The sequence below is a fragment of the Suncus etruscus genome, chromosome 8 (assembly GCF_024139225.1).
Source record: "Suncus etruscus isolate mSunEtr1 chromosome 8, mSunEtr1.pri.cur, whole genome shotgun sequence".
Taxonomy (NCBI): Eukaryota; Metazoa; Chordata; class Mammalia; order Eulipotyphla; family Soricidae; genus Suncus; species Suncus etruscus.
The window spans coordinates 13712176-13724217 of record NC_064855.1 but is presented as its reverse complement, the minus strand read 5'-3'; the positions used below and the strand labels follow the sequence as shown (position 1 = coordinate 13724217).

The following is a 12042-nucleotide window of genomic DNA, read 5'->3' as shown; positions in this document are numbered from 1 at the left end:
GCCTTCGGCTACCATTGAGGCCCAATGCCCAAGTGTGTCCAGCTGCCCTGGGTGGGTCTCAACAGGCAGGGCTACATGGACAGAGTAGCGCTGGGCACTGTCTCTCCCAGGTGTTGGGTCTGAGGCTTCCATCCCAGATTCCCTGCAGCTCTGTGCATGGGACTCCTCGCATGGGAAGCAACTGAACCACCTTCCTCACCCGGTCCCGCCCCAAGTTGCTCCACATGAGCTCTCATTGGTCCATGAACAGATTGCTCTGTCAGTCCACCAATCCGATAGCTGCATTCCAACAAGTTGGCTTTCTGATACTCCTCTTTTACCTCTTCCAAATGCATGGGGTTGGGAGGGGGTGTTGGCCATTCCTCCATTTCATTGATCCCCTCAGAAGTGACCAGAACCCACTGGTCAACCAGGTCAGATAGGTCCTGCTTAGTTGGACCCAACAGTACTCAGGGTCCACCAGGCCACCACACCTGGCAGCACTGAAGAGGGGCCCATAGTGCCAGGGCATGAATTCAGGCTCATATGGGTAAGGGGTGCTCCCTTGACACTCTCTGAACCATCTCCCTAGTCCTCAATTGCAAGGTAAATAACAGGACCTGGGAGAAAGTTCAAAGGGCCAGAAAGCTCAAAGGGCTCCTCCACCTGCAGGAGCCCTAGGTCTAATCCTCTGCACTTGGTGTGACTGTAACCCTAAACAAAGGAAATTAAATGAAGTGTCAACTCTGGTGGCCCCATCTCATGGAACATATTTGATGCATTAATAGGCCTTTGTGTGGACAGCACAGATGTGAGCCTTTCTGTCATAACAGAGCGTTAGTTCTTCTGGGTAATGCTGCAGAGAAGTTTCTGTGCCTAGAGTTCTTTTGTTCATTTTTCGGACCACACTTGGTGATGTTCAGGGATTGCTCCTGGTTCTGCAATCAAGAATTATTCTTGGGCCCAGAGAGATAGAACAGCGGTGTTTGCCTTGCAAGCAGCCTATCCAGGACCAAAGGTGGTTGGTTCGAATCCTGGTGTCCCATAGGGTCCCCCGTGCCTGCCAGGAGCTATTTCTGAGCAGACAGCCAGGAGTAATCCCTGAGCACCACCGGGTGTGGCCCAAAAACCAAACAAACAAACAAAAAAAAAAGAATTATTCTTGGCAGTACTTGGGGGACCATCTGGGATGCCAGGGATTGAACCTGGGTGGACCATGTGCAAGGCAAACATTCTCTTGACTATGCTCTCACTCCATTCCCATGCACAGAATTCTGTAAGCACTTCATTCTGCCTCTGTTGTAGGAGCTTTTAGCACTTGAAGTTTGGCCATTGATCTAGGCTCTAGCCAGATCAGGATTTTCCTGGATATGGCACTGTGCTCTACTGTTTTCCCCAGAAAAGATGCTGTTTTCATGGCATCTGGGATGCTCAAATGTGACAGGACATGGTAGACAAAGGCTCACGAGTAGAGAGTGATGGGACAGCTTGGAGACTCACCCCTGGAAACAGACACAGAAGGATGTGGAGGGACAGGACAGGACTGATGTGGCTCTGGGGCATAGGCATAGGTGCAGTATCCCCATCCTGCTGGACAGGCTCTTTCCCTTGGGTGTACTTCCTGGGCTTCGGGAAGTCTGTGTGGAAGGGGAGCTCATGCCTCATGGCCCAGGCACTTCCCATCAGCAGAGGCTGGCTCCTGACTTGCTTGAGACAGTGGTGTTTTCCTTGGTGGTTTCTCATCTTCTGTGCCTCCACCCCAGCCATTCTGGAGCTGAGAAAAGCAAGTCTTGAGGTTGTGAGGGTTCAGTCCCGGGCCCCCAAAACTTCTGTGGGTTCATGCCAAAGCTGGGACTCTCCAGGCCTGTCCTTGGAGTTGGCTGGGATGGACTCTGCCATCTGTTAGGAACAGATGATGACACAGAAGTATAGCCGGTGTCCGGATCTCTGCAACAGGTGGATACTGAAAGGTCCGCCAAAGGGCCTGCTTGCGAGGCTGCCCACAGCCAGGCCTGAGACTCATCCTCACTGACAACAGCTCCTTATGACATTGACCCAATGGGGACACAGGCCTCCCCCTGTAGGCCCAGAGCGCAGGAAGGTGGGGGCTAAGCTGAGAAGTTGGAGGGCAAAGAGGATTAAACAGCTGAAACAGAGGACACAGGAACAAGGATACAGGGACAGCTGGGCACAGAGGCTCCAGTGCACCTCTCCTCGGAGCATAGGGCCTGCCAGAGCAGCAGGAATTAAATTCTAGTTTCCAGCCACCATGATGAGGCAAAGAGGCAGGCACATGGGCCACAGGGAATCCTTTGCTCTCTCCGCAAGCTTCCTCAAAGTGGATTTTTAATAAGTAGAGCTGGAAACAAGTAGAGATTTATTGCAGGTTGCATTAGTTTTCTTTAATAGGGGTTGAGGAGAGGAACTTGTATGTGTTGAGAGCTGCTGAGGCCAGCAGGGTTATCCCACGAATCTCAGATCTTGGCAATCAGGGAAACTCTGAAGGAAAGTCGGGGTCTCCACAAGGCCTGGCCCTGAAGCTGTCGGATCGATCAGCACAGAGCTACTATTTAATTTGTATTGATTGATTTTTGAGGAGCACACACCTGGCAGTGCTCAAGGGACCATGAGGTGCTGGGGTTTGAACAGAGATCTCCTGCATGCAGACCTGTACTTGGGTCCCTTGAGGTCTCTCCCACTAGTCTAAAGTCATCTTTTGAGTCCTTAAGATGGGCCCAGGCCCAACTCCTGTGATCACAGATGTGCTGTGATTCTGCCATCTAGCTCTGCCATCTTGTTGTTGTTTGTTTTGCTTTGTTTGTTTTGTTTTGGGTCACACCTGATAGTGTTCAGGGGTTACTTCTGGCTCTGCACTCAGGAATCATTCTGGTGGGCCTGAGGAACAATATGGGATGCCAGGGATTGAACCTGGGCCAGCCATGTGCAAAGCTAGTGTCCGCCCTGCTGTGCTGTTGCTCCAGCTCCTCTTCAATGCTTGTGTGAGTGTTTCTAAGCATAGTGGTTTCATGGGGAGTGTATTCTTGTTCCCTGACTCCCTCCACCTCTTATTTGGTGCCTGTGAGCATGAAAGCGTGGTGGTGGCACCCCAGCCTCTGTGGTCTTACCTGGAAAATAGGTATGAGCTTGTTCCTTCCCTTGGAGAGTACAAAGGGGACAAGACAGTGGGGCAGGCAGAGGTGGGGAGTGTCACCCCCACAGGATCCTTTCCTCAGTCCCTTTTGAGACAAGCCAGGTAAATCTGAGGTGGTGAGACCAGATTCACTCCAGTGGATAGTGCCTCTCTTTGAAATCCAGCCCAGGAGTTATGCGCCATGCCCGGAAACAGACCTCTAAGGTCATGAACTTAGCCTGTCTTTCAAACCAGTGACCCCTGACCCTCATCCTCTTTCCATGAAAAGGCCTGGAAGACAGTCCCTGGGATGAGTGCCTGGTAGGCAAGGGCATGTCCCCATTGCTTCTACTGGAGCCCAAATACTTCAGTGAATCCCCTTCTGCTGAGGTCCACCATTTCCAAGAGATGTAGAAGGTTCCAGAGGCAAGGCCTGGGGAGAGTGAGGTACCTTTAGGAATGAGTGTTTGGTTTGATTTGGGGTCCCCATTCCCTGGTGGTCTAGTGGTTAGGATCCGGCGCTCTCACGGCCGTGGCCGGGGTTCAATTCCCACTTAGGGAAGTTCTCTTTGATTTGGGATAATAGGCTCTTGGGTGTCCTGTCTGTCTTCCCCCACATTGTCCAGCCCCACCTGGGTCTTTCTTAGCCCCCTATGTCCCCTCCCACCCTTCCCGGCCCCTTTGAACTCCAGAAACATCTTTACTCCTCCCATAGTGTCTGGAGTCTTGCATCGATCCAAGCCCTGCTATGTCCTGAGTGAGGCTAACAGTCTCCCCAGGTTCCTCTCCTCCTCCCTGACAGCCTCATGGTGGGGCCCAGGTCCTGTAGGGCAGCAGAAAGTTTTGGGTAGAGAACAGCTGTGCACCCCATTATTGCCAGAGCCTGTCCTGAGTCTCTAGGCCCTGCCAACAGCCAGCAGTGAGGTGAGAGGAACCAGGGGACTGCCAGGCTTCAGGAAACTCACTGTTCTTCCTGCAGTGATGCCCCCTCTGGCTTCTGTACATTCTTCTCAGCCTAGGAATCTTAAAGCAGCTTCTTATGATGCACAAACTCAGACGCTCCAGGCTAGAAAGCCAGGGAGAGTTTCTAGTCCAGCCATTTCCTGCTGAGTCTATTTCCTCTATAACAAGCCTCAGAAGGCCCCGGCTCCAGGCCAGAACCGATAGTACAGTGGAGAGGGCGCTTGCCTCGCAGGTCACCACACTGGGTTTGATCTCTGGCATCCCACATGGTCCCCCGGCTCCTTCAAGAGTCATCCTTGAGCACAGATCCAGGTGTCAAAGTGGAGTGTCCTCTCACCTCTCCTAAAGGCTCTTTCTCTTTTTGTTTCTCTAAGACATGGGGAAATACCCCATGACTCCCATTTATAGACAGTGCACATTGGGGGTGGATCTCTTTCCTGTGCTCAGAGAGTCTATCCCCCTGAACCTCCCTCCTCTTGTAAGACTTGGGCAAAATCTGGCCCCCTTCTCTTCAGCTACTTCCTAAGTGACTTTATATCTGTTTCCTCTTACATTGCTGCTCCTAAATTTAGTATTTGGGTTTTTGAGCCACACCTGGCAATGCTCATGGGTTACTCTTGGCTCTGCGCCCTGGAATCAATCCTGATATTGCTCAGAGGACCATGTGGGAAGTCAGGGATTGAACCTGGGTCAGCCCTGTGCATAGCAAGTGCCCTCCTTATTGTGCTACCCTCCAGGCCCCCAATGCCTGGTCTCTTTTCTGCCAGTCTACAGCGATGCTCCTGCCACCTTCCAGGATCTGCAGGCTCCCCCCTCACTCACTCCACAGCTGAGGCCCTCTTCTGGTGCCCACAGTGTCAGACTTGCGCCTCCTCTAGTTCAGATGAGGCTTCTGGATCCAAAGGGGCAGCATCTTGCTTGGGGGGTGTCAGCTCTACCCTTGGCACAGGCAAGAGCATGCTTTCATTGCTGGAATATTCTCTTCCCCTGCAGGCCTTTTAAACCTGGAGAAGCTGCTCCGGCAGTTCCTGATCTCCAAGGACACGCTGTCTGTCCGCATGCTGGATGACAGCCGGGACCCCACCCCGCTCCTCAAAGAGATCCGGGATGATAAGACGGCCACCATCATCATCCACGCCAATGCCTCCATGTCCCACACCATCCTCCTAAAGGTCAGCCAGCCCTCACGCTCGTCAAAGAGCATCTGTGTCATGAGAGTAGGGGGTGTGCAACCAAGGTATTTATCCCTAGAGCATTAGGGCAGCTGCCCCCTGAAGCCCTGGCTATGTGTGGCCTCCACTTCGGACTCTGCTGGGCAGCCCTGGGTTTGGAGGGCTCAGGGGGGGCAGAGACCAGTGGCCAGATGGGGTAAAAAGTCACCTTGTTCCACCCAGGCCTATGGTGGCTGCATGTGTTCTGATGTCAGCCTGTGCCACCCAAACCTGCACTTTGCAAAGAGCCCTGTGAGGTTCCACAGGGTGATCATTCCTCCTTCCTGGCTGCAGAGGGACACGCAACACTGTCACCTGACAACCAGAGAAACTGAAACTTACATAGATGACAGGGTCCTCTATGTCCAGGGTCACCCATTGAGGACCAAAACCTGTGTCATTTGGCCCTGTAGCCAGAAGGGGGCAGTGACTTGGGGACCTGGGTGCCCTGGAGCAGAAGGCAGCCCCCCTCAGGACAAGTGAGCACTGGGACCTTGAGAGGGACACCATACCTAGAGAGATGGGGGCAGAAAGTCACAGGATGGGGGTCCAATATCCCCAATCCAGTGTCCCAGGCTGGTCCCTGAGCCAGGCACTTCCTCAGCCCTGCAGCCTGCACCATCTCTGATGCCATTTTAATTGCATGTTCAAATCCTCAACTGCCATCTTCCATGGGGAAGCCAGGTTCCTCATTAACCTCGGTCAAGCTGTGGGGAGCTGGAAGACCTCAGCATGATGCTCCCTCCTCCCCCTCCTTTCCCGACTAGTTTTGGTGTCTGGGTTGATGAGAGATTTGAATGCACTGCCCTTCAGCCGTTGCTATAGCGATTTTGTAGCTCCAGACACACTTCTGTCTGTCTCCACCCGACTCCCAGGCACACACGCACTGATGCCCAGTCTCCTCCTCTTCCTTTTCCCCAGCCTAAGTCTTCGGGTATTGAGTCCTCAGAGATGCAGAGTATTCCTCCCACCCCTGGTTTCAGAAGTGTAGAGTGGCATGTTTCTGCTTATTTCAGAGCTTAGGTCCCCAGGCAGGATCACCTGACATTATGCATCCCTTCAAGGAACTGCCTTATAGCCCCAATGGAATTGTGTGTCATGGCATGTCACTGCCCTCCAACCCTGAAAGGAGCCCTCACTCTAGGAGGGTATGCCTGGCCTAGGAATTGTTTGTGGGTCCCAGAGTTTGGTGCTTGGCTCTTTAAAGCAAAAACATCAGGTCTGTTTATTTATTTTATTTTGTAAGTTTTTGGTCCACTCAGCAGTGTTCAGGGTTTGCTCCTGGCTCTGTGACCAGAGGCTCAGAACACCATCTTGGGTACCTGGGAATTGAACTCAGGTTGGCCTTGTGCAAAGCAAGTACCCTCCCCACTGGACCATGTATCACACTTGTCCACTGTTGGCATTTTTGAAGTGTCTAAAGCTTAGAAGACAGTATCACACAATAACTATCTCTGACGCTGACGTTTCTTTGATTTATTTTATTTTATTTTATTGAAACAATTGTGATCTACAGAATCCTTCATAATTAAATCTCAAATATACAATGACTCAAGGCCCTTCCCACCACCAGTGCCAACCTCCCTCCACCAATAGACCCAAAGTGCATCCTACACCAGCACCCTTTGCTCCCTGACCTGCCAGTATAATTTAATTTTGATAGTCAAAGTTTAGGTTTCTTGACCTAAAGTCAATGACCTAAACCAAAGTCATTATCATTGACTTTGGCTTGGATATTTAGTTTGTCTTTATTTATTTCCGCACTAATGTGATGCCTCTTTTTCTTCCCTGGATAATAAGCCCTTTTTCCTCATTTTCTAGACTCGTCTTCAAATCACAAATCTTCTTCCAGAACCTGAATTTATTTTATTTTTTAAATCACCAGCGCTTGGCCAGGCATTTCCCCCCAGGTCATTAAATATGATTCTCCTGAAGTTTTAATGGCTGCCTGTTTCTGCCTATGGCTGTTCCATGATTTATCCAGCCTGTCCCTACGTTGGCGGCAGGAGGATTCTTGTCCGTCTTTTGCTACAGTCCACAGTGCTGGCAGGCGACCCTTGGAACATCAATGTTCATGGCTTTCATGAATGTGCTCTCGGTGTGAATTTCCTAGATGTGGGCTGCCTGGGTTAACGAGCAGCGTTTTAGGATTTTTGAGCTGATCTGTAGCTCGCCTTTGACAAGGCCAAGGCAGGTCCCAGTCCAGCAGGGCAGGTCAGGCCTCTGAAAGCCCCCACTGGTGTTCGGATCCAGGCACTGCTTCCAGAGAAAACTCACAGTCCAGTTGCATAAAACTCTCAGAGCTGGCGATCAGCTCTGCTGTCGACCTTGACCACATGGACCCCTGAGGCTTCCTGGAGTTAGTTATCTTCCTCCCCTATTTAACTCTGTTCCTCCTTGCAAGCCCAGGCAAGCAAAAGAAGAGACAGCAGGATCTCGGGGGTGCTTCCAAGGGCCAGATGGGGGCCCTCTGTGTGTAAGCACAGCAAGCAGAGGACAAGGAATTGCTGGGGAAGGGGGTCCCTCCCTCGGTGCTCATGGGATCCCCAGCCTGGCAGAGCTGGCCGCACTGTCGATCCAGGAGGATTTGCCCGTTAATCTCCGACTTTATTGAGTGGCTGTTCCGCCACCAAGCTCCATGTTTACCCAGAACTCAGGTCTTCAAAAGCAAGAAGCTCTTGTCTTTGATCTTTACGACAATAGATTTCACAAAAGAGGTTTTAACCATCTGATGCCCACCCCTGCCTGCTTGACTGCCATTGCTCTGTGCCTTGGGACCAGGGGCACCCCTGCACCCAGCCCTGAGTGTAATCAGTGAATAGCTTTAAGACCACCCTGTCCCCTTGGAAGTGGAGAAGGACACGCAGCTTTGTTAGAGGCAAGAGGCAGCCTTGGTTCTCATATTTTGGATGTCCTCCCAGTTACTGAAACCTACTACCCCCACACTTCTCATAGTACTGCCAGCCCCCCCCCCCCCTATTTTTTAAGCACCTGTGAGGGCTCCTTTAAGAAATAAACTGTGGCATTCCAGGGTCCCAGGAGAGAAAGAATAATCAAGCACTAAAACCACTTTTTTCCTGCTGTTCCAGGAGCCATCAGACTTTAGTGTAGGAGAGGAATCAGACCCCATTGTCTGGGATCCCAGGAGAGCAGTAGGGGGGCACCCATTCATCATCTCCTGGTTGCTTTCTGTGGCACCACCTATCACCCTCCACACCCTCCAGGCATGCAAAAAGGGACAGTGCGGCAGGGGATCTCAGAGGAGCAGTCAGAAGGGCAGAAGCAGAGGCCGGGTGGGGTGGGTGACTAGTGGGTGCACTGACTGTTCTTGGCTCTTAGGATGGGGCAAGTATGTCAACGAAGGTGGGCCTGCACCCTTCAATACACTCACCTGCTTAACTCCTGGCCTCATCTGCTTCTCTAGCAGTCAAGTTAATCTGGGACTTGGCTGCATCACCACCCTCAGAGCTGAATTTGGGGGTGGAGAGGCTGGTGAGGGGCTCTGCAGTCAGGCTGCCTGCCAGATGTTCCCCTCGTCTGGCTGCTGGTGGGACAAGCCCCTTCGCCTTTTTTTGGTGTCTGTTGGATTTTCCTCTCTTGGAGCCTGCCAGCATGGGAATCTAGCTAGGGTGAGGTGGGCATCTGAGGTGAGCATATGAGATGGGCATCTGAGCCAGGCTCCTGTTCTTTGCCACGAGGGTCTCTGTTTTTCTGTCTCCCTGCCCTGCTGCCTACACCCCCGGGCACAGAGCTTCCCTTGTAGCACATGTCTGAGAGCATCAGCCACTGGTACAATTGCTGTAGGGCCTGGGGTACAGGTAGACAGGCTCCAGCACAGAGGCAAGGGTTTTGGGGCACCACATTACCAGATACGGGATAGTATTTGCCCCCTCATTGCTTTTCTTTCCTCCACAGGCAGCCGAGCTGGGCATGGTGTCGGCCTATTATACATACATCTTCACTAATCTGGTAAGCTGCCCTTCCTGCTCCCCTCCTTGTCAGAGTATCATTAATTGGGATAGTGGGTGGGCAGAATGAAGCCCAGGAGATGGCAGAAGGGAAAAATGGAGGCAGGGAGGCAGAGGTTGCTGGCATGTGGGATTTGTGGCCATTTAGACCTTCAAGGATATGGCTCCAGAGTCTTAGCTTGGAAAAATAGGCATGGGATGGGTACTCCAAAGTTCTGGTTCTGGGATACCAACTCTGTGGTATCATTTTTGCTGATGGGGGGACTCAGAGGACCCATTAATACATTTCTGTCAACCCAGAAGCAGGAGATTTAGGACATGGGCCTAACACATGACTCTAACCAGATGTTCCTCCCAGTACCATCTTTGTAAACTCCTAGAGGTCTGCAGAGATGAGAGGGGCCAGGCAGGAGCCCTGGGTTTCTCCCCACCAACTGCCTTCCTGCCCATGACCAGTGAGCCTGGCTTCCCTTTTCTGTCTAACAGGTTTAAAGCCACAGCTGGGAGCTGCTGTAACAGTGAAATGATGTGATTAGATTTTATGCGGGAGTAGTTTGAAAATATAAAGCTTTGCGACATGAAAGTGAATGTCTGGAGCTGGAAAGATAGTACAGCGGGGAGGGTCGTTGCCTTGCATGCAGCCAACCTGGGTTTGATCCTGGCATCCCATAGGATCCCTAAGCATTGCCAGGAGTGATTCCTGAGTGTATAGTCAGGAGTAATCACTGAGCACCGCCAGATGTGACCCTAAAACAAAACAAAACAAAAAAATGTATGTCTAAGTATAGATAGTAGAAAGAACCCTAGAAAATAGTTTTTTTTTCCTTAAATACATGGCTGTTGGGCTGGAGTGATAGTACAATGGGTAAGGCTCTTGCCTTGCATGTGACAATTTAGGTTCCATCTTCCAACATCCCATATATTTCCCAAGTGTTGCAAGTCAGCCCCTGAAGAGGTTGACTGATGGAGGGATGGAGGATGAGGCCTTTTTCTTCCAGCTTGGAGCATGCGTCTGCCACCCTGTCTAGCCAATGGTTCTGAGGTGAAATGGCGGGTAAACAGCTCGCAGACAGTCAGGCTCGTGGAAATATTAGCTTTATTCGGTGGACAAGACTGAAGTCCAAAGACTCAGCTTCAGTTCCAGCCAAAAAGCCCTGGCCTTCCACAGACCCTTGTTTTTATCCCCCAGAATCAGGTACCACCCAATGGTGGGATCAGATACCACCCAATGGTGGAAGCAGAATCAGGTCCTACCCTAGGGTGGGGGCAGAATGCCAGGTCACACCTTAGGGTAGGGCACAATCACCAATCAGTTTAGGGTGAATAACATAGTAATCTGCTAAAATATTTACATACACAACACCAAGCACTAGCTGGAGTGATCCCTAAGCACAGAATCAGGAGTGATTCCTGAGAGCAGCTAAATTTTGACACAAAACCAAACCAAATCCTTTGAAAACTATTTTTAAACAATGAAAAATGTATAGGAAAGGAGTTGGAGCAATATCTTACATGTGGTCAACCCAGGTTGGATCCCCATCATCCCACATAGGTTCCCCAGAGCCTACCAGGAGTTGTCCCTGAGCACAGAGCTGGATAGCTTTGAGTGTGACCCTAAAACAAAACAAAAAAGCCTGTTAGGAAATTGCCAAATTAACCCTGAAAAGTATCGTGTGCCTTTAACCTCCTGTTAAAAGTGGAAGTTGCATCACTGCAGTCTCAAAAGCAGATTTAATGCTCCTGGAAGCTGGGGTTGGGATATTGGGGGCTTGAAGAGATAGAACAGCAGGGAGGGCATTTACCTTGCTCACAGCCAACCCAGCCTCAATCCCCAGTATTACCTGTGATCCTTTGAACATGGCTAGGGGTGATTCCTAAGTGTGAGCCAGGAGTAAAGCCCTGGGCATTGCCAGTTGTACCCCCTGCCCCGAAACAAACAAACAAACAAACAAACAAACAAAAAACCCCACAGGAGATGGTGTTAAAGACTTGCCCCATTCCTGATACCAAAAAATAAGATGGAAACTGGACCTCTAGGAAACTCAGAGCCTGTGTACGGCGACCCCTGCAGTCAAGATTACAGAATTGTTTGTTCCCCCTTGAGCTTTCCAGGTCTGCACCAAGCTCCCTTCTTCACTCCCGCCACCACCAATCTGTTCTCGATTTCTCTAATTTTATCATTTCGAGAATGCTTTCTAAATGGAGTCGTACAGTCTGTGACCTTTCGTGGCTCACTGTCTCTTCGCTCAGCAGAATGCTCTGAGATCCATCCACGTTGCACCCGAATCAATAGTTGGTGCTTCTGATGGTTGAGCTGTGCTTCCCATGTGGGGATTCAAGCACCAGGTGCCCCCCATTGCTCACTGCCTGAGAAGCAGGTGGGGGTGTTTCCAGGTGGTTCGACACTTTCTTTTGGAAAGGAGGATTGGTCTCTTAGGCATAGGATAGAGAGATCCCACACACTCTGGCAGAAATAGGCACAGGCCAGACATTCTGGAAGAAGGTGGGAGTCAGATCCCAACCTGGGATAGAGCCATAGCAACAGTAAGCTTGCTCACAAATGACCCAGGTTCAATTCCAGGCATCCCAGAAGGTCTCCTGAGCACCATAAAGAGTAAGCCCTGAGCATTGCTGGGTGTGACCCAAGAAGCAAAATAAATAAATAAAGTTAAAAAAAAAAAACAAAAACCAACCTACCTCAGACAGCCTTTGAGCATCCCTGCTCAGTGTGTGCAACACGCTGAACAACAGAGAGGGCAATTAACTGTGTGTCCTGCCAGGACAGGCAGGA

At 50.9% G+C, this 12042-nt stretch overlaps 1 protein-coding gene across 1 annotated transcript in view; it reads left to right on the top strand.

Annotated features, from left to right (window-relative positions):
• The window catches only part of GRIK4 (glutamate ionotropic receptor kainate type subunit 4), a 239295-nt gene that overhangs the window by 146585 nt on the left and 80668 nt on the right, over window positions 1-12042 (top strand). Inside the window, exons 6-7 of the mRNA XM_049778002.1 lie at window positions 5066-5244; window positions 9199-9252. Of these exons, the coding sequence (XP_049633959.1) occupies window positions 5066-5244; window positions 9199-9252 (233 nt within the window). The remainder of the gene's footprint in view (window positions 1-5065; window positions 5245-9198; window positions 9253-12042) is intronic.